The sequence below is a fragment of the Eschscholzia californica genome, unplaced genomic scaffold (assembly GCF_041429995.1).
Source record: "Eschscholzia californica isolate CP2 unplaced genomic scaffold, dmEscCali1.0.p SCAF_1, whole genome shotgun sequence".
NCBI classification, from domain to species: Eukaryota; Viridiplantae; Streptophyta; class Magnoliopsida; order Ranunculales; family Papaveraceae; genus Eschscholzia; species Eschscholzia californica.
The window spans coordinates 32,277,327-32,301,911 of NW_028238198.1; the positions used below are offsets into that span (position 1 = coordinate 32,277,327).

Consider the following 24,585-nt stretch of genomic DNA (forward strand, 5'->3'; position numbering starts at 1 on the left):
ACAGAAAAATAAAACATGGAGACGTGGGACACCATAAGAGAATAAGTAAACCAGGAAGAGATTTCAAAAAAAAAAAAAAAAGAAAAGTAAACCAAAGAACAGGAGGAATGGGAGGAAGATTTATTTAAGTAGGTCAGTATGCAACTTTTCTATTGTTAACTGGGTTTATATTTTGACTTTCTAGCTATGAAATCAGGCCTTAGAGGAGCACCAGAATAGCCAGCTTTTCTCCCCCCTTCTAAAGTGGGTGCTTGCTCATAAGCATCTTATGGGCTCTCTCTGGCTAGGGGCCATAGCAACCGTTTGGGCCTAGGGCGGCTCTTCCCATCAAGTATCAAACCCTCCGAATATTTGGAGTGAACAACCACTAGGTCAAGACACCATATACATAAAAGTTATAACATACATTTTTTTTATCGTTTTTTTGTTTTACTTCGGGAGTTCGAGGGATATATTGCTTATAAGTACAAAAATGAAAAGTTATTTCTCTTAAAAAATGAAACAACGAGGGAAGCAGTAAGATTATAGAGTCAGTCCAATAGACATGAGAGGGCACCCATTGACTAATCAATATATTAATATAACCCTAACTTTTGAAACATTCATACCCCTAAACTATCCCATGCCAACTGTATTATATACCCTCCTATAAATATTTGATCAACTCATTAACACTAATCTTATCTCTCTTCTTTGCTTGCTTCTTTCTCATTGATCTTCAAAAAGAAGTTAGAGATGGCGAAATTCAATTTCGCACTGATTATTTGTGTTCTAGCTTTGAATTGTTGGTTTGGTTCTGCTCAACTTCGACCAAATTTCTACGCTAACTCTTGCCCGAACGTTGAAAGTATAGTTAAAGGTGTTGTTAATACCAAAGTCCAACAAACTTTCGTTACAATTCCTGCCACTCTACGTCTTTTTTTCCACGACTGCTTCGTTAATGTAAATCTTATGTTTACCTTTTTTATTTTAATTTCGTATTTTACATTGATTTCTATTCAAATTTTAAAAATCCTGATAATTCGTTAATTACGCTTATTTCATTTAATAGGGTTGTGACGCATCAGTAATAATTCAATCGACTGGATCTAATAAAGCAGAGAAAGATCACCCAGATAACCTTTCGTTAGCAGGAGACGGATTTGATACAGTCATAAAAGCGAAAGCAGCTGTAGATGCACGATGTGGTGCGAATAAAGTTTCTTGTGCTGATATTCTTGCTATTGCTACTAGAGATGTCGTAGTCTCGGCTGGAGGACCGACGTGGCAGGTGGAATTAGGAAGAAAAGACGGGTTTGTGTCCACAGCATCAAGTGTTAATGGAAATCTCCCAGGCCCAACATTCAACCTAAACCAGCTCAATGCCATGTTTGCTCGACACGGCCTCTCTCAAACTGATATGATCGCTCTCTCTGGTATATTTACTTGTCTAATCAAATTCTTTTGATTTTGGAATTTTGCCTTAGTCGAAAACTAACTTTTTTACTTTCTGACAGGTGCTCACACTCTGGGATTTGCCCATTGTAGTAAATTCTCAAAGAGAATATATTCGAACCCACCTGATCCAACAATGAACAAAGGCTATGCAGCTGAACTCAGACAAATGTGCCCTAGAAATGTGAACCCATTGATAGCCATTAACATGGACCCTGTCACTCCAAAGAGGTTCGATATCCAGTACTACAAGAACCTCCAACAAGGTAAAGGTCTATTCACCTCTGATCAAGTCCTCTTCACAGATGGTAGATCAAGGGGCCTAGTTAATGCTTGGGCTACCAATTCTGGGATTGCCGGATTTAACCAAGCTTTTAAAACTGCCATGATCAAGCTTGGCCGAGTTGGAGTTAAAACTAGCAGTAACCAAGGAAACATTCGTAGATTCTGTGATCGTTTTAACTAAAAACAAGTTTCAAAGTTATCTGATATTTGGAATTGAATTTGGTGTGGTAATAAGTTTGTGGGGGTGAAAGATTCAACTATATATCGACTTCTCGTTGAGAGTTGTGGTTCAGTTGTTCTATTATTTATATTTAATCAATTTATGTAACTTCTATTTTTGTTAATGTGCGTAGTAAAATGTACGCGCATATGAGTTCATTTGTTTTGTCATTCTATTTTGAAAATTTTAAAATATTTAAGAGATATATCTGTCATTATCATTTTATTATGTATTTGTGCATCCATCATCTCATCACATAAAACAATTTGGTTAAAGTGGGAAGAGGTTTAGTCTTCTATCTTAGATGTCAAGGATTCGAGGCATGCTGACAATTCAAACAAAAAATTACTACCATATTCTATATGTCAAACACAAATGTTTTAAAACTGGAAATGGGAGTTTGGTCCATATAACTTACCCTTAATACGCCGACAAGGCGACAATACTTTGCCCGAAAAAAATGGTTTGTGGAAGATCTATAGGACGGTATTTTGCCAGTTTTCTTGTGGACCCATTGTGCGGATTTATACTATGCAAGCTGCAATATAAATGAAACTAGAAAATTTGGGATGTGGGTTTGCTTTCTTTGTTCAATGAAGTTTGAACTTTGGATGGTTTTTAATGGTGATAGACTGATAGAATTTTTTTTAATGGAAGACAATGACAATGATACAGTTATTTCCCTACGACATCGTCAATAACACAACGTTTGAAGTTGTTGTTTACGGACGAGACACGTTTGGATGATTTCGATCGCCTCAGTACTCAACTCTTTTATATCAGTACTTCACAACTCAGTACTGTTTTTTAGTGAATTAACTCGGTCAATTCATGCAATATCCATGTTTAACACATAACAATGCAGTGAGTCAGGTTCTACGATTATTGAAAAGGATCCTCGATCATGATGTCTCTCATTTTTTCTTCTTATCTAACACTTTTGGATTTCGCTGACTATGACAAGGCCAATTTCGTTCCTACTTGATCCTCTGTATAATCTTATAAAAAATAACATTCATAATAATCTTGGAATAATTGTAGTATTAGAAACTCATTATATAGATCCACTTGGTACTAATCCCCAAATTATCATTTTCATTGACAAATGACATTGAAAGTCAACCTCCAACGAACTTACGAGTTTAAATTCACTAATGTATATAAATATATCAGAACGATTTCTTTTGTAGCATCTAATAGTTAAAACCGCAACAATTATTTTTCTATGATAACTATGAATTCGCAGTTAAATTATTTTCATATTATATCTACCTTTTAACTCATAAATGTGTCTAGTTTTCCGGTATTTCTAGAACAACAAATATTTTAACAAAAAACAGATATAACATCGTTTAATTCGTCTTTTTTGTTGTTGTAATTATTCAACCATTTCTAAAGTAAAAACAAAATGAAAATTATTCTCTCTAATCTTCTATGTATGAGAAAATGGTGGTAAGAGAGAAGCAAGTAAGATAATTGAGACATAAGAAGGCAACCATTGACAAATGCTATTTAGTTAATAGATTAATACAACCCACATTCCAAACATTCATACCTGTATAATAATTATTCCATGCCAACTGTATTCAAAATTCAACTATAAATACTTGCTCAACTCAACACACTAATCACCTGGTCTTCTTGGCTTCTTCTAATTCATTTGGATTTGAGCATTTTGGGTCCCATTAGAAGCTAATTAAAGATGGCAAAGTTCAATTTTGCCCTAGTTATTTGTGTTCTAGTTATGAATTTTTGGTTCTTACCTTATCTTGGTTCAGCTCAACTTCGACAAAATTTCTACTCTAAATCTTGTCCCAACGTTGAAAAGATCGTTAAAAATGTCGTTAATGCTAAAATCAAACAGACTTTCGTTACAATTCCCGCCACTCTCCGCCTTTTTCTCCACGATTGCTTCGTTAACGTTAGTTTACTTTTTTCCTTTTCGTTGTTTTAAATTTCTAAATGTACATTTGATTTCTAGTTAAAGTTTAAGGCGATGATCTTAATTATTTATTAATTAATTGAGATAATTTTATTTAATAGGGTTGTGACGCATCAGTGATGATTCAATCGACGAGGACTAATAAAGCAGAGAAAGATCATCCAGATAATCTTTCGTTAGCAGGAGACGGATTTGATACTGTTATAAAGGCGAAAGCAGCTGTGGATAAAAAATGTGGGGCTAATAAAGTGTCTTGTGCTGATATTCTTGCTATCGCTGCCAGAGACGTTGTAGTTTCGGTTAGTATCGATCTCAATTAGTTACGTAAACATTATTGAAGTTTTTTTTTTAGTTCTAAGTGATTGTTGAAATACAGGCCGGAGGACCGTCGTGGCCTGTGGAGTTAGGGAGGAAGGACGGGTTGGTCTCAACAGCTAAAAGTGTTACTGGAAATCTCCCACAACCAACATTCAAACTAAACCAGCTCAATGCCATGTTTGCTCGACATGGTCTCGATCAGTCTGACATGATCGCTCTCTCTGGTAAATTTAGAGGAGTATTTAGTTTGTCTGACTTATTTGATTTTAACTTATTCGGAAACTGACTTTTTTATTTTCGTGCAGGTGCACATACACTTGGATTTTCACATTGTAGTAAATTCTCAAACAGAATATATTCGAACCCGCCTGACCCAACAATGAACAAGGCCTATGCAGCTCAACTCAGACAAATGTGCCCTAGAAATGTCAACCCATTGATAGCCATTAACATGGACCCAGTTACCCCAAGGAGGTTCGACATCCAGTACTACAAGAATCTCCAACAAGGTAAAGGTCTATTCACCTCTGATCAGGTCCTCTTCACAGATAGCAGATCAAGGGGTCTTGTGAATGCCTGGGCCACCAGTTCTGGTATTGCTGGATTCAATCAAGCATTTAAACTTGGCATGACCAAGCTTGGCCGAGTTGGAGTTAAAACAGGTAGACAAGGAAACATTCGACGATTTTGTGATCGTTTTAACTAAGAATAAATTCGAAATGGTTTGAGGTTTGGTTTCGAGTTTGGTTTGATAATAAGTTTGTTATTCAACTTATATTTGTAATTTTTATTTATTTAATGAGCGTACAAGATGTACAAGCTACGCACATATGAGTTCATTTGTTTAGTCGTCATTCTGTTTTGAAAGTTTAAGACTTCCTATTGTAATATTTTAGTGCATCTAATAAATGTGTCATTGTCATTATATATTCATTGATTTTTTGAGTAATCACTCTTTATTTTCATGTTCGTTGAAATCACATACTTATATAGGATTATATTTTATAGGAAATGATAACCTTTAGTAGAGGTTTATCATTTCGATTTTGGATCTAATGATATGTCTTAAAATGTTAAGCAACTCTTATAAACCCTAACCAATTGTCAATATGATTGTACTCGATGGTGAGATTGCACAAAATTATTCGAATTGGAGAACTGAAGTTTGTGAAAAAAGATACAAAATGTGAATAGCTTAACTAGTTAACTTATAACGGGTTGATTCTTATTCAACCCCCCATATATGGTAACTTCACCATTTCATCCCCGAGACGGGGAGGTGGTCCATTGCACATTCCGCAATCCCCTTCCTTTTTTCCCCTCAATTTCCACAACTCCATCAAAATCCCACAAAATGTGGTTGATTCTGCATTGCATTTTAAGTTCATACACCTTAGATATCCACAAACCGTCTCAAGATTTATATATTTTGAATCCACAACCATAAATTTTGAGCTCTCTTTCTCTTCATGCAAATATTAACTAATTTACCTTGTGATGTTGATGTCATAGTAATTAAACACGGAGATTACTAATATCATAAAAAGTGTGCAATCTTACCTAGCTTCGAAAAGGAATGAGAGTTCCCTCATGGAAAATACACCCGTTAAGAGTACCACAATAACATTGACTATTCACAAGAATAAGTTGGTTCTCATTTTTCTTTTTTTTTTGGTAGAAATTGGCATTATTGACCACAAATTCAGGTCATCACATGTTACACGATCTTTCATCAACTTGTAAAAAAATGACAAATTATGTAATGGAGAATTTGATTATCAAAGTAGTAGTATGAAAATGTTTATCTTATGTTACAATTATTACTTGTTAGAGGCTAATAAGAGCTGTCTAATTAAGGCCAACCCCTAATAATAATACTATGTTAACTCCCAATTATATATAAATTGGCCGAACAAATGTAGCAAGATAGTTATGAATTGAACTTGGAGAGTTGGAGTCTTAGCCTCTTAGGTGGAAGGGCGTGTACATGTTAGGCTGCTTTTAAAGAATAAAATGTGGTTGATTGCACATTGGATTTTTAGTTTATTAGATCATCTCCCATGCAAGACTGAAACAGGAAAATTCTACGTCGTATCTAGAATTTTTTGAGGTTTTTACAAAAAAATTCTCTCCAATACATAATTTAATCTGTGTCTTAAATGAGGTGAAACATTTAATTCTAAGATGTCTCTAAAAGAACCTCAATATTTGTGATTTTTGAGGATCTCAACTGTTCACTCAATATTAAAAACGAAACTATTCGCATAAGAAATGATACCTAAATAATTTTTAAATTTTCAGAGCGTTGCATTTGAGATATCTTTTGGTTAGTGATCTCAAATTCTCAATAGTGTCATTTAGTAAAGAAATCTCAATCGAGACTTGCCACTTGCTGGATAGAATATTATAAAAAATTCTAAGTTTTGTATTGGAGATGCCCTTAGACCAAAGATCTCCCGTCTCTAAAAACCTTCTCAAGTTTTTTATTAGTAAAATTGGCACTATTGACCACAAAATAAGGTCATCACAGGTTACATGTTTTTTTTGTTAATCTATTTCAAAATGTAATTACCGAAGTAGTGGAATGAAAATGTATATTTATTTGAAATTTATGTCTTAGGAATCTTAAAGTTAGGTATGGGTGCACTTGTTCATTGGAGCCAACAAAAATAAGGTTTTTAATTCCCTTCCCGATCAAATCCGCTCCAATGTCCAATTGGCATAATTAATTTATGTCTCAATTGTTGGTCGTCGTATCGTGATTGTTTCAGCAATTGCGGCGGTCGTTTCTCGATACTAGATGCAATGTTTCGCTATTCCTAAAGGCGTATGCAAAAGTATTAAAACCATACACAGACGTCTTCTTCGTGGAGAAAATCAAAAGACATGCACGAAAGCTTGGTCTTCCGTATGTCGTCCCAAGAAAAAAAAAGACCTTGGTCTCAGAGACCCTTACATGAGTAATCATGCGCTCCTAGGTAAGATGGTTTGGCGCCTTAATATCGAGCCGAATGTTATTTGAGTTAAACTTCTTAAAACTAAATACTTCTACACAATCCAAATTCCTGGGCCAACCAAGCAAGCAAATTCGTAGACTTGGAAATCCATATGCCATCAAATGAAGAAAATTCACTCCTTATCGAAATGGGAAGATCACAATGGCACCCCTGGAATGATTATTGGATTCCTAATCATCCACCCCCGATCGGAAACAATCATAACTCCGCACTCACGTGGGTGTCACGATTATTTCATAATAACCATCGTAATCACAGCTTGATTTCCAATATCTTTGACGCTAACATTTGTAATATCATTAGAACTATTATCATTCAAGATGAAGGTAAAGATATGATTTAGTGGACGCTCACAAAATCAGGTAATTTTGTAGCCTGACGTATCACCACCTCGCAGAAGATAATAACACTGCAAACTAATGTCACTTGGAACTTTATATGGAATATGAAGATTATTCTGCGTATCACACTCTTCCTGTGGAAGTGTTGCACAGGTAGTCTCTTAGTTAGACATCGTATTGGTAAATAAAATGGTAACATATTTTCCTGCTCTTACTGTCGTCAAACTGAAACTCGGGAACAAGCTTTATTGCATTGTCATTTGCTAAAAATATTTGGTTTTACTATAATATCCAGTCCACCAACATAATATCTTTGAAGGAATGGATCATATCATAGAATAAAACATCAGAACCATGATATCCTCAATCTTGATATGTTCTGTGCTACTATTTTGTGGTTTATTTGGAAGATTCGTTGTGACCATTGTTTCCAACACCAAATACTCTCACCCATATAGGTTATAGGCTAAATTATGACTTTTCTTAATTTCAAGAACAATAGCATTACTAATTGTACCCCACCAAAAACAATCAAATAGTTGCCCCTTAATGACAATTATGTTAAGATAAATACAGAATCAACTGCATCATTCATAATCACAAAGCTCAGTTCATCGCAGTTAAAAATTATACACTCAGAGACAAAAATGCATGAAAAAAGCGAGACTATAGCCATTTCAGTGGGTATGATCAAATGGCAGCAAACAACAACCACAAATTCATTCATGTAGAAAGCGACAACCAAACAATAATTAATGATCATCTCCACAACCCGAGTAAAATGATCCAATGGCTACCCAAGATTCATGTCACAGAGATAAGGAAAGGGTTAATTCCGTTTTGGCCCCCGATTTGTGACCAACTCGCCGTTTTGGCCTCCATAAGTGTCCGGCAGTTCGTTTTGGCGTCAAAAGTTTCCTATTTGGTCCCAAATTTTATCCAACCTCCTAATTCTACCCCGATGGCATTTTTGTAATTTATATTTTTTCTTTTTGTTTGTCCGCCTCATCTAATCTCTCCTCCACCACACCTGACCCTTCTTCTCCGGCAGAATGTTGCCGGCCGGAATAAAAAATTCTGGCCGGCCACTTTATTAAAAAAAAAAACTATACCTTCGCCGGAATAGAGAGAAATAGAGAAAGGAGGGAGAGAGAGAAGATGAGGGGGAAAGAGAGAGAGAGAGAAGATGAGGGGGAAAGAGAGAGAGAGAGAGAGAAAGGAGGAAGCAGAGAGAGAAAGTTTTTTTTAATAAAGTGGCCGGCCTGAATTTTTTATTCCGGCCGGTAACATTCCGTCGGAGAAGAAGGGTGAGGTGGAGAGGAGGTGGTGTGGTGGAAGAGTGATAAGATGAGGTGGATGATAAAAAAAGGTTTGATGTGTTTTTTTTTTTGTTTTTAACCTTTTTTAACAAATAATTATGTTTTGGCCCCCGAGGATAATTTCGTCAAAAATTTAGCCCTTGGGGTTAAAACGAACTACCAGACACAATGGGGGGCCGAAACGGCCAGTTGGTCACAAATTGGGGGCCAAAACGGAATTAACCCATAAGAAAACTACTCCCAGGCTTTCTCGACATCAAATTGTTGTGTTTTTTTTTTTGATGAGAATAGGCTATTGCCAAACTTTATTAGCTACTAGAGCAAATATTCATATTGGCTAAATCTGTCGCCAATTGACTTACAATGGATCTGGGAGTATCATAAATCTCCACAGTCTGATTTAGATCAACATTAAAGTAATCTTTTGCTAACAAATGTGCTACCATATTTGCTTCACGAGGGCAATATTGGAAGGTACTACTCCGAAGATTACATACTTCACTTTGAATTTCCATAATGATCGCTCTAATTTTCCATGAAGACTCCTCCAAATTTTTTGAACAAGCATGGATCACATTTATCGCATCACCTTCCATTACACATTCATACTCCGGGAGCTCCATTGCCAAAGAGACCGCCAACCTAGCAGCTCTAGCTTCGGCTTCCATAGCTGATGTTGCTCGCCAACTTTGAACCATTGCCATAACAAAGACTCCCCCACTGTTTCGGCAGACTGCTGCCCCTACCGCTCGACCACGAAAAAAATGATGCATCAAAGTTAATCTTCAACTTGTCTAGTTGTGGTGGATCCCAAAAGCGATGAACTAATTGAGGAATCGGGTCTGACCTGTTATCTGAGTTGAATTCAGTACCTGAGAACTCTTGCAACATGATTTGTGCCTCTTGAATGATTCGGTAAATGTTTGGTTTAATGTCCTCAAATGTGCATTTATTTCTGGCTTTCCACAAGCACCATGCCACATATATTCTTAAATCAATGATATCACTTTCTTCATCTTCCACCAACCATTTACATACCAGTGATTTGAAATTTTCATCTCCATCTACCCTTAAGTGTAAAGGATAACTCATCCATAACTCCCTCGATACTTTACATTTTCGGAACAAATGGTCTATATCTTCCTCTGCTTCTTTGCACATTGCACAAACTTTTGAGACTTCTGGGTTAAATTTCAAAGCTCTCGATTTTGTAGGTAGAGCATTATGCAATACTCTCCATACAAATGTTTGGACTCTCGGCATCCAATGGTTTTTATCCCATAATTTTTTCCATGTCAAACCATGTGGTAATTCATTGGTTGATGAGGAACTCGGTGCTGCTCTAGATATTGAAGTATATAATGATTTCGTAGTAAAATTCCCCTTTTCCGTGTGTACCCATATCAATTTATCTTCCATACCCATGTTATTCAAAGGAATCTGAAGTATTGCTTTAGTCGATAGATCATCAAAAATATTCTCTATGAGTCTCGCATTCCATTGCCCTTCTGCGTTTAATAGATCCTTCACATAGAAAATGTTAGACATATCCACCTCCTCTGACTTCTTGTTTGGCTTAAATCCCCTTAGGTGTGGTACCCATGGGTCATCCCAAACTCTTGCTGAACTGCCATTACCAATCATAAAACAAACTCCTTCTTTTAAATATTGTCGCATCTCCATTAGACCCTTCCAAGTAGGTGTAGTAGCCGATTTTATCTCATAATTCCAGAAAGATTGTGATTTGAGGTATTTTTCTTGTAAAAGTTTTACCCATAATGAATTTGGTTCTGTTAAAAATCTCCAAGTAAGTTTACCTATCATCGATTTATTAACCATACCCATATCACGAATGCCCAATCCTCCATTTTTCTTACTTGCTTGCATTTTTTTCCAATTAACATAGTGCATTTTTGTCTTCTCAATACTATGTCCCCACCAAAAATTTCTTTGATATTTCTCAATACTTTCAACCACTCCCTTTGGCACAATATTTGTAGTAAGGAAATATATCGGAATAGAAGCTAATTCGCTCTTTAGCAATACTGTTCTTCCTGCATGAGATAGTGAACTTCTTTTCCATCCTGATAATTTTTTCTCAATTTTATTGAGAATAAAATCATAAGATGTAATTTTATGCTTCGGCTTTAGTAGATAATTACCCAAATATAAATCATCCTTCTTCATCTCTTTCACAACTAGTAAGTCCAAGATCTTCTTCTTTTTCTCGACATCACAATTAGGGCTAAATTGAATTGAGGACTTTTGATAATTTATCAATTGTCCCGAACATCTTGCATAAGAATTTAAGATACTTTTCAATTGTTCCACATTGAACTCTGATGCTTTCCCGAAGAAGAACAAATCATCGGCAAACATGAGATGACTCACACTTGGTGCATATCTATTAACCCGAAATCCATTATAAAGACCATTGTTCTCAGCTTGGCTTACAAATTTAGTAAGCATTTCTGAGCAAAGTATGAATAAATACGGGCTCAAAGGACATCCTTGTCGAAGACCTCTTTTACTATAAAAATTTCCTTTCGGACGCCCATTTAGTAATAGGGAAAAAGAAGCTGTAGAGACACAATTCATTATTAGTAAGTGAGAGTTTTCTATAATCCCATACCTCTTTAGGACTTCGCTCAAAAAATTCCAATCCACCCTATCATACGCTTTCGCCATGTCAACTTTGAGTGCAAATGCTCCTTCTTTAGCTGTAGTGTTAGCAATAGAGTGAAAAATTTCTTGTGCCACAATTATATTATCCGAGATTTGGCGGCCTGGTACAAATGCATTTTGAATCGGAGAAATCAATTTGTCCATAATTGGTCGAAGCCGATTTGTCAAAATCTTTGTTACTATGCGATACAACACATTACATAAGGAGATAGGCCGATAGTCTATTGGAGATTCTGGAGCCTGCTTTTTGGGAATTAATGCTATAAACGTATGATTTAGTTTACCTGGAAGTATTCCCGTTTCAAAAATATTTTTAATCTGGTCAGTAACTTCATCTCCAATAACTGTCCAACATCGTTTATAAAAAATGGTAGAAAATCCATCAGGTCCAGGCGCCTTACTGGATTTCATCTCCTTTATTATTTGCCATATTTCTTCCTTTGTTGGTATAACACTTAGCATCTGATTTTCTATTGCCGAGAGAGGCCGATCTGATAATTCTATAACTTCTGGAAATTTCGTTGTATATTCCGCTCTTGATGCCCTGTAAAAATGAGTCAAAAAAGTATTAGTAATTATAGTTGGGTCCGAAGACCAACTATGATCTGCCAGTTTTACCGCATTTATATTATTTTTCCTTCTTTTGTTCAAAACCAATAAATGGAAAAATCTGGTGTTTCTATCATTCTCCTCCACCCAATGTTTTTTCGCTCTCTGTCTCCAAAAGATCTCTTCTAACTTTCTCAACTCCTCCAGTTTATGGGTAGCTTGTTTTTCTAGTTCAATCATCTCTTTTGAAGGAGACTGATTTTGCACTTCCAACAACTCCTCTTCGGCAATCTTAATTCGCTCAAACAGCTGGCCTACCCTTACCTTGCTCCAAATTGATAATTTCCTAGCTAATTGTAACAATTTATCAGTAAAATTACCGCTAGATTGTTCCCAACCTGTTTGCATAATTTCATCAAACTCCTCATGCACAGTCCAGTGTGCCTCGAATCGGAATGGTAAGGTACCTTTTATTCTTGCTTGTACTGTATTCAATATAATCGGAGCATGATCACTATTGAACCTAGGTAGGTGTTTGACTAACGCACCCGGAAAGCGAAGTCTCCATTCCGGACTGACTAGTACGCGATCCAATCTTTCTCGAATATGGTGTTCTAGACCTCTTCCATTCACCCAAGTATAAGCCGGACCTGAATACCCAACATCGATCAAATTACAATCTTCAATCATGCTTCTAAATTTTTCGGCACCTCTTTTATTAAAACCTTTTCCACCCCATTTTTCTTCCTCCATTGCTATAGCATTAAAGTCTCCCATTACACACCACGGTTCACTCACCTTCCTCCCAAAATCTCGTAGGAAGTCCCAAAATTGATTTCTATCAATTGGGTTTGGAGGTCCATAAACACATAGTAAATTCCACTTTCCTGCTTTTCCAATTTCCTTGATTCTAGTATGGATGTAATTCTTGGAGTATGTCATAATTTCAATATCCACTGCCTCATCCCAAACTAGCCAGAGCCCCCCACTAAGGCCTGAAGATGGAACAATAATATGGTTTTTATAGACTAATTTTTTAATCCACTTTTCAGACGAAAGTTGCGATAGTTTAGTTTCAGACAAAAAAACTATGGATGGTTTAACTGCCCGGAGGAATGTATTCAAGTGCAGAATTGTCGGGTCATTCCCCACTCCCCGACAATTCCAGCTTTGTATTATCATCGAGCTTGCGGCCTTATAGGGCTGGCCGCCATTACCCGTTCAACATCCTCCATTTCAGTATCTACTTTCCTCTTCTTCTCTACTTCTTCCTCCAATTCATTACTTGCTCGAGCTCTCTTTGGCCGAGTTGTGATCATCGGTGTAGAAAGTTTAGTCTGTTTATGTACTTCTCGTGCCAACTGTCTCCACGAACCACCTCGGGTTTCCACACAAATTTTCTCTCCCTTCGTTGCTAATTTGTTAACCTCCTCACTAACCTTTACTTTTGTTTCAATAGGTTTAATATGTATCTCTGTTGATCGAGAGCCCTTCACTCCCGCCTTACACAAATTAGTTTCTTCAATACTTGAGTTTGCCTTACCCTCTTCAATAAGTAATTTTCCCACCCCCATTACCTCATCCCTGACTATATTTGAACCTACCAATGGTGCAGTAAAAATTTTCCCACTTGCTTCTTTTTCCACCTCTTTCCCTCCTAGAGCTAATTTCATATTAGTAGTTTTTCCTGATATTGTTGGTTTTTTTTTGTTCTTTGTTTCCTTTACCCTTGCCATGTATCAACTCTTCTTCAGTGTTATCCCTAATTCTAGTGTTCATAAATGGAGACACCACAATTTCTGTTATCGAATCATCGTCTAACCCACCAGCCACCGTTTTTTCGCTTGCGCCTTTCCCTATATATCTGGTTTCAAAAGTAATACTTCTTTCTTGTCCTGTAATTAATCCCAAGCTCGATTGAGGGTCGATGTTAAGATTATTGTCATCATACTTCCTTCGTGTCTGAGATTCAATTTCTAAATCTTCTTGATTTGGATTCTCTTCTTCTTCTCTACTTCTCTTGCTCCAATCATGTTGTACTTTTGTTCGAAACTCTGCTTTTAAGTCATCACCGAATCTTGGTAATAACAAACTATTTGCCTTAGTCTTCAACTCCTCTGACCAAGTCTCCGATATAGCTTCCCGAACTTTTGCCTTAGCTTCACAAGCATTCATAACATGTCCCAACTTTCCACAATAGTAACAGAACTTTACTAATTTCTCATATTTGATTATAAGAGTACACATCTTTTGATTTGATAATTCAATTTTGATCTCTGATTTTAACGCCTTATTGATGTCCATACATACCTTAATCCTTGCATACTTCCCCCACTTAGTAACCTCATCAGGGTTAATCACTTTTGGCTCTCCAAGCAATGCTCCAATCTTTCTTGCTGCTTCAATAGTTAAGTACTCAATTGGCAAACCATGAATTTGTACATTGAATTCGACTTTGTTGAGTTGGTATTCGGATGGTAGCTTGTTTCTTGTAGCTCTTTCCCATAATAGTAGATCATCCTTAACATACCATGGGGACCCATCTTCTACCTTCTCTCTGTCAACTGTGTGTTCAAAGGTAACCAGGTAAGAGTTATCAAAGAACTCCTTTATCCATATTCTACCTATAGTCCTCCAAGCCCTGGTTAGTATATCTCTAAGAATATTCATATTCATTGTTTTCCCCGAGATCAGCTTAATAACTAAGCTTTTCCTACCATCATCCTCTGATTTGGTATCCTCCTCATTAAGCTTCAAATTTCCTTCTTCTTCTCTTCCCATCAAGTTTCCCATTAGGGTTATTAAACTTTCAAAATCATTCTCCATTGATTAACTTTAAGCGAAGGTAATCCCTTCTCAGTAATAACGAGCCACCAATCTCCCTAGTAACAGTCGGTTTGCCAAACCCTAGTTTTGACTTCCGACGAGGAACAAAATCCTCACAAAATCGCCCTTCTCGGCCAGAAATCTTAAACCACAATTGGGCACTAGTTAAATTGTTGTGTTTGATACCATGGAAACAATTCCATGGAAATAAAAAAGTTTCCATAGAAATATTTCTATGGAATGTGTTTCGGCCACGGAAATATAAATTCCTTTATTTGGTTCTCATTTATTATTTCGTGGAATTGTAAAATTATGTTGTTTGGTTGAGAACTAGTTTCCACATAATTGATTGTAATATATACTCCATATTCTTCGAAAAAATGAACAAAATCCTTAATTAATTTCTTTTAGAAAAAAGTTAATTATATATATATATATATATATATATATATATATATATATATATAAGTCCAAACAATCTAACTTAATTACTAAGAATACAAATTTTGAAGTCAGAACTTACCTAAAGTAAATAAATACTACTTTAGCAAAGTAAAATAAAAAAAAATTAACATATAGGTTTCAAAAGTGACAAAAGTATGAAGATAAATATGAAAACATGTACAAAAGTGACAAAAATATGAAGATAAATATAGGTTTCATAGTTACACGTACGTACAAAAGTGACAAAAATATGAAGATAAATATTAGGATTTCTTTTAATGAAAACATAGTAATACATATAGGTTTCAAAGATCCAAATATATTGACTAACAATTGTTTGGCTAGTTGGTTGTGCATCTGTTCCGGAAATTCAGAGATTACAAGTTTGATTTATAGTGGTGTAGAGTCTATCGTTTATTGATTTTATGTTAATAAATAAAGTAAAAGTAGGAATGAACTTTTATGCGTCTAGGATAGTCTTTATATGGTCTTTAGGACCCAATATGTTTGTATTGATGATGGTTACCGTGATTATTCAATTTATGCATTTATTCGTATGTAGTCAACTTCCTTTTTGGTCTTTTAATTTTTCATAAACTTTAAAAATGAACACATTTTTGTTTAAATCGTCAATTAACTTTAACAATTGATTTTTTTTATTTCTTAAATTATCCTTCTTTTATAAAAGTATTTTTATATGTTTCTTCGCTCTTCTCCAAAGTTTGAGAAGTGGTCGTCGAGGTCGACCCGCCAACCGCCTACAACCTTCGTGAGATTTTTTTTCCATTTGTCTCGACTTCTTTCATTCAAAAGACAAAGTAATAAAACTTACCCACTTGTAAATATTATTTCGACTAGAGTATTTGTATTTTGTTGGGTTTTTTGAAGGCCCTAATCAAATGCATACACCATATAATGAAGGAGATGCCCTTCGACCAAGAACGCAACGCGAGTAATTTGTCGGATAGAAAAATTGATGGAGAAGATCATCAAGTCCGGTTGAATTAGGGTCGTAATGTATAGCTAGAAACCAACTACGATCGTCGAATTACGAAGTAATTCGCGGCTAACTTCGACCGGATCCTACAACGGGTTACACATAAGAATGACTATTTAATCAGATGATATGACTAGTGGGAATGAGATATATAATCATGGGAGAGTCCCATAAACATGTCTCATAGGCTTAAACCGAAAAACCGGATTTTAAATGGATGGTCTATTTTATTCTATATAGTCTTTTCGTTGATTTTTTACATATAAAAACCGGACTGTTATAATAGGTACCCGTTCAAATATGCATGTCAAAAGAATTGGTCCATCCAGACCGGTTTCATCCCTAGTTTGCTGTTGTAAGGAGTTAATTAAGGAGGGAACTTCTAAAATTGGAAACCGAAGTTTGCAAACAATGCATTCACATCACACGTTGAGTTGGAATTAATGGATGGAGTGTTCGAGGCACTCCAGATGATATGATTCTCAACAAGACCCATATAATAGCTTCAGATGTGAATTTCTTCAAATTAATAGCTTCTGTATATTTTTGAGAGTTTCCTGCAAGAACCTTATAATTTAATTACTTCTATCAAAATTAATACGTAAAGACTGTAAAATAAAGTCAAAAAATGGAGTATTTCACGTACTCATCAATGTCTATCTAAAAGTCTAGTTTGAGTTATCTTAAGGTGTCTAAATCTCTATAAAAGGGAGTCAAGTCTGTCTTGTTTTATATCTCCGAATATTATCAATAAAATCTATCTTGTTTGCATCTCTTTTATCAGTTATTTAGTTATTTTTTAGCTTAGTTTATCGTTAGTTTAAGGTGGCCAATACATGGACAACCAGTTTTCTTATATGAACAACTATTTTTGGGTCCGGTGCAAGTCATCTATGTTGGACTTAATTGACTTTGACTTAATAAGACGACAACTTTATAAGGGATTGAATATTAATACTAATTAATTCGAGGACCATTGTGAAATAGAGAAGGGGACGATAATGAAGATGAAATATCATTTCTTATTTTCTTTTAGGGTTTAGAGGGAGATAAAGAAATCTGCAACATGAAAAAGAAATACCTATTTCTCGACTATAACACATTCATGTTTCCCTCTTCACACCTACACCATAACCCTAATCACAATCACACACACACACACACACACTCTCTTATAACTCTAATTCATTTTTCTAAATCTTTCTCTCTTTCGAAATGGCTCAAGCTAATAGAGGTGTTGTAACATTAATCTTCATTGGTGTTGTTTTATTCTCAGTAAGTGCAGTAAAAACACAAATTGAAACTCAGTAGATGGCTTCCTTTCAAGTAAGATTCCATCAATGGTACTGGTAGGAGAATTTTCAACATCACCAGGAATCAATTTCGACATTAACAAGAGATAGGTTTGATCTTGTCTGATACTTGGGAGCTTAAACTCAATTTCGTTGGTTGCAGTACACAATGCCAAGTCTTTCTTAATTTGGATTCTGAGATTAGGTTTATTGGATCAACTATGTCTCTCCAAAGTTTTTCTCTCTACAAATGTGTGGGTGATGAAGAAGAAGTAAAATAAAGTCTAGGATTTATGGAAGAAAAGAGGAAGGATTTAAATTAAAACTTATGATTCTTAGAGGGCACTAGTGAAAAATAATAGAGTGATGTCCCCTTAAAAACTGTTGTCGATATAAATTTTTTAATTTTTCTAGTTGTCCATATACAACAGTTGTCCATATAGAAAAGTTGGTTGTCCATATATTGGCCACCTAGTTTAATTATTTGTTTCAATTCCACTGCATCTACATCATGTGGTATTCAGAGTCACCAGTTTCGTGGATGAATAATTCTGGAACTTTTTTTGCAAACAATTTATCTCAATATCAATCGTATTCTACTCCCCAAGGGAGGATGACTCAATGCTCATGCAGAACATGTTTTTCTGCAAATAGTTCGTATCATTATCATTGGAATCCTAGGGAAACCGTTAGAGAAAATCCATCACAACCCCCATATTCTTATTATCCTACATCATATTCACCATCACCTCCATCTTCTTATTCTTCCGCACCGTATTCACCATCACCTCAATCGTCTTATTATTCTACATTTAAGAAAGTTACTACAACTTTCGAAGCCGAATGGGAGAACATTGAAAGAGGACTCTCCACCATACCACTGTTGGAACAACCCATCAACGACAACAAACTTCAACAACTTCAAGAGCCCAACAACAAATTTAACGATATGTTCCCTAATTCTTCTCCCACAATTATTCCCTTGGGCACCACTTCTACTCCACTTATCACCACATCCGAAATACTACTACCCACACCATCATCGCCACTTTCAAACCAAGTTACCACCATCGCATGGGAAGGCATTGATGGATTGGGTAGAGGGCTCTCCAGATTTGGTTTCTAATGTGTTAAAGACCCCTACATGTCAGCTCTCCCGAGAAGACACATCATATGCGCAGAACCCAAAAGGAAATTCTAGTCAACCGTCCTCTCCAAGTTGTTCTACCGTTTTTTAGAGTGCTACTTCCTTAAGACACCCAGTTGCAGTCCACCCAACAAAAGCGTCTTCTTCGGCAAGAGACACTATAATTATATTTCTCAGTGATGATGAGGAGGATGAGTCACCTCAATTGTTTTCTGATGAGAAGACAAGTCTGTGTAATTCTCAGAAAGGTCGAAGTTTAGATATGCCACAGACGGATGCGTTTGTAATGAATGTAGCGGACATTAGATGTTTAGATATGTCGCAGAAGGATGTACCTGTAATGAATGAAGGGAATACTAATTTCTTGCTGATTAGGAGAAGAAGGATCATCCATTTGAACATGTGGATTTAAAGGATGAAGACCAAAAGAAACGGGGAAAAACCTTGAGTTCAACTTTTTGGGCCCGAGTGATGCCAAAGGAGAATTCTCTCATCAAAAAGTTTTTCTTGCCAGATCTTCAGTCACTGGTTTCAAAAAATTTACCCCAAGATCTATTACCTAAAAAGGATCCTGGTTATACTGAGTTTGATGATCAAAAAACAATTCTTGGTTCCAATTCAAAAGTAGCATATGAAGCAAATATGGTATCTGGAAACTCATCTTGGGTCTCCAATAATCTAGACAGATATTACTGCCCAAAGGGTCCTCGTGTTGCAAAAAACATTATGTTATCTATAAGAGAGTGGTTGTGAAAGATTCGACTGTGAATGCTATTTGTTATGGTGCTAAGTTGATGATTCCTAGGTTATTGAGATTTGAAAGCATTATTAAAATTTGGGAAGAAGTTGTTTTGCTGACTACTAAAGGAAAAGAAATTTCTTTGGGTCCTCGAGTTTCGATGAAGAAAAAGTTAATTGCAACAAGATTGTTGGATAAACATGGGAAGTCAAATGAGAAGGCACTGACAGAGTGGAAGAGAAATGTCGTTCTTCCAATAGGTGGTGAAGCCATTGTTGCGGGAATGGAAGTTATGTCTGAACCTGCGAAAGTGGATGAAACTATAGGAGAAAAGAAGCAGAAGGATGAAGAAGAAGATGACGAGATAAAAGTTGTTTATTCACCACAGTTAATTTTGCGAGACTCATTGCAATATGAGACTGAGAATGAGGTTGGTGATTTCTTGCAAAGTGGTATTCTTCACATCCAAAACAAATTCGTATGAAGTGGGACTTAAGGATCTCCTTGGTGGAATTCATCGATAAGAGAGTACATCAAACTTTTCTTTACCGAATGGTTCGGGACGAACCTCTTGAGCGAAGGGGAGGCTGATGCAGATCATATAAGGTCTCTCCACCAAACCTAATGGGCCTCACGACCATGAGAAGGGAAACCCACATGGCTAAGCCAAGTTAGGTAGATTTAGGGTTATTATTATTTGTTTTCATCGTTATGAGATTAGGATTACCAGCAAACAAGAAATTAGTATTTAGAGAATATTTCTTTCCTACTTTATGTTCATCTAAAAGTCTAGTTTAAGTTTATCTTAAGGTGTCTAAATCTCTATAAAAAGAACTCAAGTCTGTCTTGTTTTATATCTCCGAATATTATCAATAAAATCTATCTTGTTAGCATCTCTTTTATTAATTACTTAGTTGTTTTTAGTTTAGTTTATCATTAGTTTTAATTATTTGTTTCAATTCCGCTGCGTCTACATAACAAAACAAAGTCACAGTGTCTTCTATGACTAAAAAATTCAAATGTTATTATGAAAAATTACCTTATGTAGGAAATAACCCATAGGTTCACAGTGGTCTATTGTTGCCTAGTTTTGTTAAATTACTGAAAAATCAAGAATAAAACTAATGCCACGAAAGGCGCTTTTCGTGTCCCGGTCCCGGAGTTTGTTGTCGTGAAGGTCCCATCTGAAAATCATCAAGTTAAAAAACAATTAAGTTATTGTTTGTTGTCGCACTTCACTACGTGTGAATTCAAATATAAAGGTATTGACACGTATGTGTACACCCCAATATGTTCAGGATATTAGGGTTGTCTTTTTTTTTTTTTGTTGAAATCTATTAGGGTTGTCTTGGTTAGCCATCTGTAGGGGATTAATGGAGAAATGGTTGAAAACCAAAATTCTTTTACTCCATGTTGGGTGACCAACGAACCGATGGGTGAATATAATACATTTTTTTTTTTTGAAATAAACCAGAATGTCATTCATAGAAGGAATACGTTCCAACGAATTACATGGTTTTGGTGATTTTGACTCCTTTGAGTACAACATGGATTTACTCAAGTGAATAACAAAATGAAACTTACAAAAGTAAAGACAACATGAAGGAAAAGGAAGTACAAGATTGCAAAAATAAAATAAAAAGACCTTAAAGGTCACAAATAAAAGATCCTAAAAATCACGAGGGAGACCCTAAAAGTCGTGAATTGTAATACTTAATTATATGTAATCAGGATGGACCAAGTAGAGACGAATTACGGTTTCATCAAGAGCACCACCAAGTTTCTCGGAGACGAATTATTATACTTGATTTCGAAGATGAAGGTTGAGTGATTTCATAACTTCATCTTCTTGTTGTTTATGTATAATCTTTCCTCCTCCATTGATATTTTCTTCTTATCATCAAGAAACAGAACCCCAAATCGATGAGGAAAAGATGGAAACTTGGATATGAAAAAATACCTTCTAGTTTCCTCTCCGTCTTTCATGTTTTCTTGAAAATCTCTCAAATTCCAAAAAAATTATTATAGATTAAAAGAAAATATATACATAACAAGAGGAAATTCTGGAGAAGGAAACCCTCCTAATATAATAAGTTGTCAGCCAACTTATTTATTGTAAAAACTCAAGAGTAGAGAATAGTCCACGCACGTGAATACACACATGCCTATGCCCGACCCTGTGTGACGGCCTTTTTGTCCCGTTAGGTCGACCCGGCATATTATGCTCAAAGACACGGGTCGATAGTGCGGAATATCAAATCCTAACGTACCGTGCGGCGCTATGTATTCCCTCCTAACACATAGCCAGCCTTCCCGAACATATTCGGAGCATCTCGACTATCAAGTCACCTTGGTTCCCAACCAATAATGCGGCATGACACCATCGTGTCCCAAACCTACGAGCATAGCTTGAGCCGTCCCGTATAACGCTTCTGATGCAGGGGCACCCGGCATGGAGACTAATTCCATGACCGGACCCGGTCATGGTCCAATCGGCCAAAGAGAGAAGACTTAGAAAGTTCTTATTTTAGTATGTTTATTAATTAATTTTGGTTTAGGAATTATGCTATTTTAATATTTCCAATAATTGGAAAGGTCCAGAGTTAGTCCAGTTATTTAGGCAAGTTGCAGTATTTAATTATTTAGGAATTCTAATTCAAGTCTATCTAGGAAAGTCCAAAACCCTATAAGAGGGATATCTAGTTTGTCTATTATTTTCAGATTTGAAAGAAAAACCCCATTGAAGTTTTAATAAAGTTTATTATTTAGAGTTATTTGATCTTTAATTTCATTGTTCTTATTTAGTTATTCCATATCTTTAATTCCGCTGCGTTTCTACATCAAGTGGTATCTAGAGCCATAATTTTTTTTTTTTTTTCTTCATCACTTTTATCATCATGGTTAATACTACTACTACTACACCAACTAAGGAGAAATCACCAACTTTCTCTTCTGAATGGGACAACATTAAAGAAGGGCTATCTGCAGGAAGAAAATTGGAAGAAGGGTTCAATGAGTACAAAAAGGAAACAACAGAAAAATTCGACAAAATCGATAAAAGATTCGATCAACTCAATGACTCCATCATCATCATCTCCAAGCAACTTGAAGGTATGTGTAAAAACCAAACTCCATCTCCTACCACTATCACACATCAACCCTCCCCACTAACGGGCACCACCACCACCACCACAACCACTCGGTTTCTCCCTCTAGGTTTCTCCTCCGAACCGACGACACCACTCTTCGGCCACACCATTAGCCACCCTCCACCGATTATAACACCACCCTTCACCACCTCCTATTCACCAAACACATTTTTTCCAACACCTAGCTACCCCCCCTATACCCACTCTTCAACACCACCATCATTCTCCTTCCCCGAGCCGACGACAACACCACACAGACCACCACCCGAGAGCCACCTCTCGGCCGATCACAATACCCTCACCACTCCACAAACCAACAACCGAAACATCACCAACCTAACCCAACCAATTGGCCCTATAGGAACCGTTACAACCCATCAAGACCCACGTATCCTTTACCCGTATAACCGATACCCATCATTCCCAACAAACCCAATCGAAACCAACCCACCGTACCATCAACATCACTACCAATACAACCCTCCTACCGAAACACGATCAACCACCACACCTTTTGATCCGGTCACACCACCTTCACAACACCGTCGCCCCCTTGAAACCGAACCACACCACAACCTCCCTTTCCAACCCGACAACACTACCAACCAACGTCATTAAAACCACCCGGTCAACCGAAACCGAGACCACCTCTCCACCAATTCTCTAAACCGTGACCTTACTACCACTCTCACCCGTCCAACCAACATACAACAACGACAAACTTTGGGAGTACAAAGCAACCACACCGAACGTGATCACTACATCCCACCCACCGACATCGAATCTCCAAATCCTAGTTCATCATACCGTATTCGAATGGAGGTACCTTCATATGATGGTTCGATTAATATTGAAGATTTCTTGGATTACGTCTCTAGACTTGAGATATTTTTTGATGTTATGCAAGTTGAAGGCCCTGAACAGGTACGTTGTGTAACTGGTTATTTATCTAAAACTGCTCTTACTTGGTGGAAACAGGAATCTGAGAATCGTCGTTTATTAAACCTTCCACCTATTTCTTCATGGTTAGAATTGAAACCATTAATGTTCTCCCGTTTTCTCCCTCCGGATTATGAGAACCAACTATGTGTTGATTATTTACGTTGCCGCCAAGGAAGACGTTCCGTTGAGGAATATGCTTCGGAATTTCAAAGACTTATTACTAGACTTAATCTCCCAGATTCAGAGTCTATGAAAGTAGAAAAATTCAAGGACGGACTTCGTAATGATATTAAAGATTTGGTTAATTTGAGGGCTTTTAATTCGGTTTCTGAATGTATTAGTGTAGCTCGGTCTTTTGAATCTGATTCACGTTCAATTTTTCGAGGACATAGTACGAGAAATCAAACAGTCAGAACTCTACCAGATGAATTAGATCAATCAAAGCAGGCGGAAGACGGTACTAAATCACTAACAGAAAATCCTTATAAAAGGCCTCCACCAGTTAAGTGTTATCGTTGTTTTGAAACAGGCCACTATTCTAATGCTTGCCCCTCTCGCGGTAAAGCTAATCTGGTAGAAAAGAAAGCTGATTCGGATACAGATGAGGATCAATTTGAACGAATTAACACCATTCCCGACAATGGTGATAGGGTTATGTTACTCACTAGACGAGTTCTTTTCACACCTTTCAAGAGGAATTTATCTCAACGAAAGAATTTGTTCGTTACACGGGGAACAGTACTGAATAAAGTTTGTACTATTGTGATTGACAATGGTTGTGTAAAGAATTTGATTTCTACTAAACTAGTCAATTTCTTGGGTATTCCTACTGTGATTAAATCAACACCATATAAAACAGCTTGGATTCAGTCCGGTACTACTACAAGAGTTGATCATATGTGTACTATTAATCTTTCTATTGGTTCTTCTTATGTGTCT

The 24,585-nt window shown here is 36.4% G+C and overlaps 2 protein-coding genes across 2 annotated transcripts; both read left to right on the plus strand.

Annotated features, from left to right (window-relative positions):
- The first annotated feature begins 667 nt into the window (after positions 1–667).
- LOC147566138 (peroxidase 35-like) lies at positions 668–2,159 on the plus strand. The gene is made up of 3 exons (XM_086652624.1): positions 668–942; positions 1,052–1,415; positions 1,497–2,159. The coding sequence occupies exons 1-3, from the start codon at positions 736–738 to the stop codon at positions 1,898–1,900; spliced, it is 975 nt and encodes a 324-aa protein (XP_086508750.1). The 5' UTR covers positions 668–735; the 3' UTR covers positions 1,901–2,159.
- A 1,410-nt stretch (positions 2,160–3,569) lies between these two features.
- Positions 3,570–5,124, plus strand: LOC147566139 (peroxidase 73-like). The gene is made up of 4 exons (XM_086668178.1): positions 3,570–3,860; positions 3,983–4,180; positions 4,258–4,423; positions 4,505–5,124. Exons 1-4 carry the CDS (start codon positions 3,642–3,644, stop codon positions 4,903–4,905), a joined length of 984 nt encoding a protein of 327 aa, XP_086524304.1. The 5' UTR covers positions 3,570–3,641; the 3' UTR covers positions 4,906–5,124.
- The last annotated feature ends 19,461 nt before the right edge of the window (positions 5,125–24,585 follow it).

Coding starts and splice junctions, on each gene's coding strand:
- LOC147566138 (XM_086652624.1), top strand. CDS start 736: ATGGCGAAATTCAATTTCGCACTGATTATTTGTGTTCTAGCTTTGAAT. Junction 943..1,051: donor TCCACGACTGCTTCGTTAAT/GTAAATCTTATG, acceptor TTCATTTAATAG/GGTTGTGACGCATCAGTAAT. Junction 1,416..1,496: donor TGATATGATCGCTCTCTCTG/GTATATTTACTT, acceptor ACTTTCTGACAG/GTGCTCACACTCTGGGATTT.
- LOC147566139 (XM_086668178.1), top strand. CDS start 3,642: ATGGCAAAGTTCAATTTTGCCCTAGTTATTTGTGTTCTAGTTATGAAT. Junction 4,181..4,257: donor CCAGAGACGTTGTAGTTTCG/GTTAGTATCGAT, acceptor GTTGAAATACAG/GCCGGAGGACCGTCGTGGCC. Junction 4,424..4,504: donor TGACATGATCGCTCTCTCTG/GTAAATTTAGAG, acceptor ATTTTCGTGCAG/GTGCACATACACTTGGATTT.